The sequence below is a fragment of the Alligator sinensis genome, unplaced genomic scaffold, assembly GCF_000455745.1.
Source record: "Alligator sinensis unplaced genomic scaffold, ASM45574v1 scaffold608_1, whole genome shotgun sequence".
NCBI classification, from domain to species: Eukaryota; Metazoa; Chordata; order Crocodylia; family Alligatoridae; genus Alligator; species Alligator sinensis.
In genome coordinates, this window is record NW_005842799.1 from 118,772 (window position 1) to 126,744 (window position 7,973).

The 7,973-nt window shown below is 45.1% G+C and overlaps 1 protein-coding gene across 7 annotated transcripts in view; it reads right to left on the reverse strand.

The window, feature by feature from the left end:
* RPS6KA5 (ribosomal protein S6 kinase A5) overlaps positions 1–7,973 on the reverse strand; it is a 166,695-nt gene that overhangs the window by 115,307 nt on the left and 43,415 nt on the right. For all 7 annotated transcript variants that reach the window (XM_025191253.1, XM_025191252.1, XM_025191258.1 and 4 more), the window contains one exon: positions 5,635–5,750. In XM_025191253.1, the coding sequence (XP_025047038.1) occupies positions 5,635–5,750 (116 nt within the window). The remainder of the gene's footprint in view (positions 1–5,634; positions 5,751–7,973) is intronic.

The window sequence follows — 7,973 nt, forward strand, 5'->3', positions numbered from 1 at the left end:
CCATATTTGTTCAAATCCAAGATGAGGTTTCCCCACCCATTCAACACTGGGGGGGAAAGAAAGGAAACTTTGTCTTAGATTTGTGTACAGGAGTAGGGGGCAGGGTTTGAGCTAGAGCCACAGCTGCTGTCTTCCCCCAGATACCTGCCCTCTGCAGCCTCTGTTCCCTGCTGCCACCACTTACCTTCCCCTCACAGGTCCCACTCCAGCTGGGGCCCTGCTCTGGCCAAGGGCAGGAAGCATGCGCTGCCTCCAGCCCAAACGGGCCATGCAGCAGCAACAGGAGGTCTGGCCCCAACTCCTGGGCCAAAGTTGTCATCACTGCAACAGCTATGCACAGCCAGGCTGAGTCCCAGCCAGAACTGCAAGGGAAAGGTAACCAGTAGCTGCAATTGCAGCAGCAGGGAGGAGGCTGGAAAGAGGAGACCGCAGAAGGGGGTAGGTGGAGGAGGGGGTGGAAAACAAGTGATAGGGGGAGGGAACAGGTACCAGGGAGTGCAGGCACTGCAAAGAGGGGAAGGCATTAGTGAGTCGCAGATACACTGGGGGCAGTTGGGAGACAGAGCAAGTGGCAGGTGAGAGGTTTGCAAATGGAGAAGCAGGTGACGGGGTACAGGCACCTCAGCGGGTGGGGGAGACATGGGGCACATAGGTACTTGGGGGAAGGCAGCAAGGTTGGAAGTGGTAGAAGGGAAAGGTGGCAAGTAGGGGTCAGGCCACTTGACTCCTCACTGCCTGCCCTGCTGCAGCAGTGTGGGGGATTTATTAAAGACAATCCTTCAAAAATTAGATTTGAGATACGGAAAATTGTAACAAATGTATAAATTGTCTATGTCTGGAATCTAGTTTTGGGTGGTGGTGGTCATCTTAAATTTGAAGTTGTCTTGGATTTAGGTAAGTATTTATAGCACCCTTTCATCTGCAAGAGACAACTGAAATTGCAGCCTATGATGTAAATGGTTTGCAGTGTCTCAGGTGACTGAATAGTCAAATCTAAGATTTGCATGATCTGTGGCAGTGGTTACAAATGAATGTGTCACAGTTGGGTTGTTTGGGAGCTTCTTGCTTCCTACTGACTCTTCAAGCTGTTGGAGCCAATTCCTGTCATAGACTCTAATGCTCTGGTGATGCCACTTGTTCTGATTGCTTGCCAAGGTTTCCCATTGGCCAGGATCAATCCCAGATGCCTTCATATCTCACTTGCATGCGTCTTTATAGCAAAACTTGGGGTGTCCTGTTGTTCTTGTTCCCTCTGATAATTCCCTGTATAGCATGTCCTTAGGTATATGTCCATCTCGTTCTACTCAGATGGCCTAGCCAGCGCAGTAGTCTCTGAGTAGGGCTGTCATACTTGGTAAATTTGCCCTTTGAAGAACCTCTGAATTGATAACTTTATCTTGCCATTTAATGTTGAGTATACAGCATAAACAGTGCAGGAAGAAGCTGTTTAACCTTTTCTCTTTGTGTACATAAGTTGTCTATGTTTCCCCAGCATACATGAGAGTGCTGAGCATGCAAGCATTGTACACTAGCATTTTGGTTTTGATGGTAAGGTTTGAGTTGTTCCACGCTCTTTTAGTCTGCTGAAGGTGGTGGCAGCCTTTCCAATGTGAACATTAAGTTCTTCATCCAGTGAGAGGTTAGTGGTCACTGTGGAACCTAAGTAGCTGAACTTCTGGATTACTTCTAGCTGTTTCTCATGAAGGGTGATTGATGGATCTTGTAGAACTCCCTGTCCTAGCGCAACTGTTGTCTTTATGCTGATAGTGAGAGCAAATGCCTGACGGGCTCTTGAAAGGCGATCCGTGAGTTCTTGTAGTACGTCTTTGTGGGCTAGAAGGGCAGCACTATCAGCAAACAGAAGCTTCCTGATAAGCACCTTTTTAACTTTAGTTTTTGCCTTGAGTCATGACAGGTTGTAGAGTTTCCCATCCAATCTTGTGTGACGGTACACTCTACCTTTCGGATCTTTAAATTCACAGTTCAGGAGTACGGAGAAGAAGATTCCAGAAAGTGTAGGGGCAAGACCACATCCTTGCTTCACTCCACTTTACATCTCTAAGCTGTCCTAAGTGGACCCATCAAACTGAACAGTTGCTTTCATGTTGTCACAGAAAGAATGTATAAGACTTAACAGGATTGGTGAGCATCCTATCTTTTCTAGGAATGCAAATAGGCCTGCTCTGCTGATGATGTCAAATGTTTTGGTTAGATCTACAAAAACAACATCAGTTTTGCTCTCTGCACTTTTCTTGAAGTTGATGCCGGGAAAATATCATGTCTATGGTTGATCTTCCGGCCAAGAATCTACATTGAGATTCAGGGTAGACACGACTCACCAGCTGTTATAGGTGCACCAAGATGACCCTTGCAAAAGCTTTTCCTGATATACTTAGTAGCAAGATACTTCTCTAGTTGTTGCAGTTGCCCTTCTTCCCTTTATTTTTATACTAAGTGTGATTGCATCATGCATGTCTTCTGGTACCTCACCCTCTTTCCAGCATTTGAGTAGCAGCTGATGAAGATATGGCAGTAGATTTTCTTTCCCGCACTTGAGAATTTCTGCTGGGATGCCATCTTTTCCAGGAGCCTTGCCACTTGATAATGAATCAATGGCCTTGCTTAGCTCTTCTACAGTGGGCTCCATGTCTAACTCTGGCATGACCTGTAGAGTGGGTATTTGGTCCACTGATTCGCTGGTGATGTTTGTTTCTTGTGAGTACAGCTCTGAGTAGTGTTCAACCCAATGAGACATCTGCTTGCTTCTACCTGTAATAGCTTCACTACTGAGCAATTGGAGAGGGGCAATCTTGTTGACGGTAAGGCCTAGAGCTTTCTTCATACCATCATACATGACTTGTAGGTTTCCTGTGTCTGAGGCTGTCTCTCTCTTCATAGAATTTAGTGCAGTACTAAATTGCACAGCGTCTAGTTGCTGTCTGTCCCTCACTTTTTGCATATCGAAGTCTTACTTTGGTGCTCACTGTTGGCTTCTTGTTGTGTTCCAGATAGGCTGTGTTCTTGATGCTGATGAGAGGTAATAGTTCTGCATTTTTTTTAACTGGTCCTTATTGCATGGTCTCTCTTCCCCACATGTAGCTTTAGCTGTTTCGTAGATTACGGTTCTTATACCTTCCCAAATTTCCTCTGCCTCTCAGGCAGTGACATCCCAAACATGCTGAGTTCAAAAGCCTTCACAAACTTTCAGCACTTCCTCCGGTTCTTGGTGTTAATGGTACTGATTTTTGGGCTTGCTCATCAGTTTTGCTGCATGTAGTTTCTAGGGGTGCACCAATAACGACTTTTTTGACCAACACCAATGACAGATTATTAACCAGCCATATTGGCTGATACCCATCCAATAGACAATCTGCCTCCAGCGCGCCCCAGCCAGTAAGTCTGTGAGGGGGAAGGGACTGGGGGGGGGGTGGCATATGGAGTGGGGCTGGGGCAAGGGCAAGTGCTGCCTAGCAGGGGCAGGGCAGGGCACAGGATGGACCCATGGGCAGCTCATTCAGGGAGCACAGGGCAGGTTGGGAGAGGGGGGCTTCCCACTTCTGCACGCACCCCCAGAGGTGGCATGGGGAGCATGTGCCCTCCAGATTCTTGTGCAGGACAAAAGCAGGGGCAAGGGTGGGTGATGACAATGCTGGGAGGCTGCAACTGCGTGCACGCACATGGCATTTAATTAGTGGCATTATCGGCCAAAAAAAGCAGATTGCCAATAATGTAAATTTTCCTTTTATTGGTGCTGCTCCAATATGGACTGATATATTGGTGCACCTCTAGTAGTTTCTTAGCTGTAATCTTTACTCTGCTAATGATCAGGAAGTGGTCAGTGTCACAATTGGCACTGTAGAGCACGCGGTTCTTCTGCACTGGAGGTAGGTCTTTCCTCCTAATAATAACAAGATCTAATTGGTGCCAGTGGCCTAATCATGGATGTCACCATGATACAATTTGGTGATCTTTTCCAGCAAAATATAAATTGATAATACACAGGTTTTTTTAGGCACAGAATTCAAGAAGTCATTGGACAGTCTCAAAATGTCGTAGGCAATCTGGCCATGAGTCTGCGCCAACTTTTGCAGTGAAGTCTCCGAGGAGGAACAGTCGTTTGGTAGATAATATTCCTCTGATGACTTGGTGTAGAGTGCTGAAAATGTATCCTTCTCCTCAAGGCTGGAGTTGAGTGTTGGTACACAAGCATTGACGATGTTCACAGAACCAAAGGTAGTCTGAAATCTAAGTAAGATGATGTGCTCTGACTTCCCAATGGGTATTTCTATAAGTTTTACCAGCTTATTACTCACAGCAAAACCAACACCATGCAGACAATTTTCTTCAGTGCTTTTACCTTGCCAAAAGAAGGTACTTGGCTAGAACCAGCATCTACAAGTCTTGTTTCCTGGAGTGCTGCAATGTCAACATTGAGTTGGTAAAGCTCACAGTCAATCAAGACTGACTTTTGTATGCTGCTCATGTACCGTAGGTCATCATCATTTGTCAAGCCAGGACACATGGTCCTGACATTCCAGCTTCCAAACCAGAAAGTTCTTGGTTTCTCATTTTTGCAGGGTGTGAGGTTTCTGTCTCCTTTTCAGCTTTTGGCATAGACCCATGCACCCAATGAGGCAGACAGACTTGCAGGTCAGCACCTAACTGTCCAGGGGATGCCCAGCATTATGGCAGGTGGTAGCTCACCAGTGGAACATGATGATTCCTCCCACCATTTGAAGGTGACTCATGGTGCCCTCCTCTATGCCAATCAAGTGAGAGCTTATGACTCACAGCTCCCACTTCCCATGTTGTGTCAACACTGCCAACAAGGATGGAGTATCCTCTCCATGTGGTGTGGCTGCAAGAGCCTGGGCAGTTGATATGGAGATGTTGCTTTGCCCCTTTATCAGTGTCCTTCTCTCGGCTTCATTGGTCTGGTCTGAAGGAAGGAAGTCTATACATTTGGAACCATCTACACTGCAGGAGTTGCCAGTGCAAAGAAGGTCTTCCATCTGCCTGCCTTTCAGGGCTCCACTCCTAGACTGGTTGCCAACCATGGCTGGCAACCCCAATTTGCCCTGTGTGGATACTGTTGGCAAAATCACTGAGCAATTATGCTCATCCACCTTTTGATGGCACTTCCTCCATCAAGTTTCACTACCCTCCTCAGGCAATCCTCCACCCAAAGCTGTTGGCACTTCCTGAGGTTGCCAAGTTAAGTAACCACTGCCTAGCACTCAGCATTGATCAGTACAGGTTGAGTCACTTATAGTCATAGTGGTAGCAGGCTTTCAATCCTGACCTGACCAAGAGGTCACGTAAGTATGGTACTGTTAGAAACCAACAGATTCAGAAAGTAAGAAACCATTGCTAAATTAACAAATGCTGGTTCCAGTTGTAGAGACTACCCTGTGTATTCTAGTGCAAAGGAACAGTACAGCTGGATATATGATGAAGGGAAAAAGTATTCATAATTAATTAAATAATTCATACTTAATTCTAGTGTATGTAATAAAACACTTATTAAAAAACTTCCAAAAAAAGAAAGAACCTTGAAGCTCTTCTTGGTTTTTAATTGTGAAAAAAATACAGATTATTTCTTCCAAGGAAGTCCTACTGGAAAAACTGCTTTACCTTGTGTAGGTGTTCAAGTGCCAATACAATTTCTCCAATGTATATCTGCACCTCATTTTCTGTAAATCTCTCTCTTTGTGAAAGATGAGTAAAAAGTTCTCCTCCATTTATGTAGTCTATAAGATAAAATAGAGAATTGAGTGATTTCACTTTCCTTAATGATGGAATTTTTTAAAACTTTTTTCTCACTGAACTCTGACTGGCAATTTAGCATTTTTAAGAAAAACAAAAGTGTTCTGAGATAAAAATACAGTTAAATATAATAAAAGTATCTTATTGTGTGTTCTAGCATTTCAACTCAATGAAATAATGTGAAAAACTTATAAAATCCAAACTTACAGTTTCCTGTCAGCTAGCTAGTAATTCATATACCAGTTTAGAAGTACTAAAACTGTTGGTATTTCATAAACACACAAAGCAAATTATTAAAAAATGTCCTTTTAAAAAAATTAGTTTTTCCATTATTTGCTGAGAGGCTTAGAAAAGAAATACAGGTGTATCATTCATAAATACATTTCCAAATTCATAAAATGTGGATGAAAAATAAGGTTATCCATTCCATGTTATGCTGGAAAAACCAACAGAAAACTACATAATACAAGGCTGACTTGGAAAGGCTGTTCCTCTGCTCTTTCCTGTGACTGCAGGAGAACTCTGCTGACAGAATATACTAGAAGCAACTGTCATCTCACCTGCTACTGAGCACGCACACCATTCATACTGAATACGGTATTTTGGATGGTGACTCATAACTAGGAAAGGGAGACAAAATAGTGCAAGGAACAGACCTCCACTACACCCAATCCAGTGTCAGCCATGGACTCAGAGGCAGGAGCTGCTTTTGCACTGGGCAGCCAGCTCCAAACCTGGCTGAAGCTGAAGTTCACCAGGAGCCCCAGTGCTCGGCCATGGGCTCAAGTAGGAGCTGCTGCCATGCTGGGCAGGCATCATCGGTGACACTGCCAGCAGGTTCTAATGCTGCCACCCATGCAAGAGAGCAAGTGACACAGGGAGCAACAAATGAATGTGGCCCTCATCAGGTCCCCAAAATTAAATGGCCCACCAGCTGAAATAATTGCCCACCCCTGCCCTACAGCTAGGTAAGTTTCAGGGACCATCTACCAACTCCCTAATTCTATATACTTTCCAAGGTCTACACCTGCAGAGTACCAACTCTGATCCAACGTAATTAACACTGGAGTGTTTTTGAAAATACTACTTCTGCAGATAGATTCATGGATTCGTGCATTCATGGATCCTGATGCCAACCAGATCTGAGTGATATTCTTAAGAAACTACTGCCTTAAAGAACTTTCTGGGGATCCAAGGCATCTATATAAATAATACATTTATGTATTCAATTCTTTCTCTCTCTTCAATTTTACAGTTATCTGCTAGAGAAGGAAACCAAAAGACAAATAAGAATGGAGAAACAGTAGATATAGATCTCTAGACAGTTGGAAAACTCAAATTAAAGATTAATATATCAGTTTTGTAAAGCTGTTTACTTCTTCCTAAAATTATCTTAAAAACTCCTCTAAATAACCTGAATCTGAACATTTCATGCTTTTTCAGGTCATTTAAACATCACTAGCCCTAATATGGTATTTCAGGGACACTGGTGTTAACCTTTTTAATTATTAAAAAGTAGGGGGAGGTAGTTAGTAGGGCTGTGAGAAACAGCACTGTTTCGTTTCGTTGTATTGTTTCAAAGCACTGTTCCGTTTCATTTTATCAAAACTGTTTTGCTGTTTCACCCATAGGCTATAATGGGGAATCATGAAAATGCCTATAACTTTTTCATTTATTGCCTGATTTGGATGAATATTGCAGGGATGGTGGCCCCTTCTGAGGGTATAAACCCTGCTAAGTTTCAAGGAGATGGGTGCAGGAGTTTCTGGGAAACTGCACCTCAAGTTGCCGAGAGCAAAACTTGTATCACTTGCTGGCAGCAGCAGCCTGCTGTCATCCCACATGCAGATCTGGGGGCCCACACTCCCAGGAGGGATGTGGGGCTGTGCTGGACTCCTCCTGGGGATGCAAGCCCCCAGATTGGTGCGCAGGATGACGGGAGGCTGCCGCTGCTGCCTGAGATCGGCGCTGGCTGTAGCTCATGCCCACCACCGGGAAGACTGCTGCTGCCACTGGCCCTAGGCAGCAGCGGCGGCCTGTCATCCCACACGCAGATCTGAGGCCCCTGGGAGGAGTTTGGCAGTGCTGGGAAGGCAGGTTGAGCTCCGTGGGGCTGGCAGAGCTGCTCAGAGCACAGCCCAGGGTCTCCCCACCTCCTGCCACTGGGCTGCACTCTGAGCGGCTCCCCCCGCTCCCAGGAGGTCCGA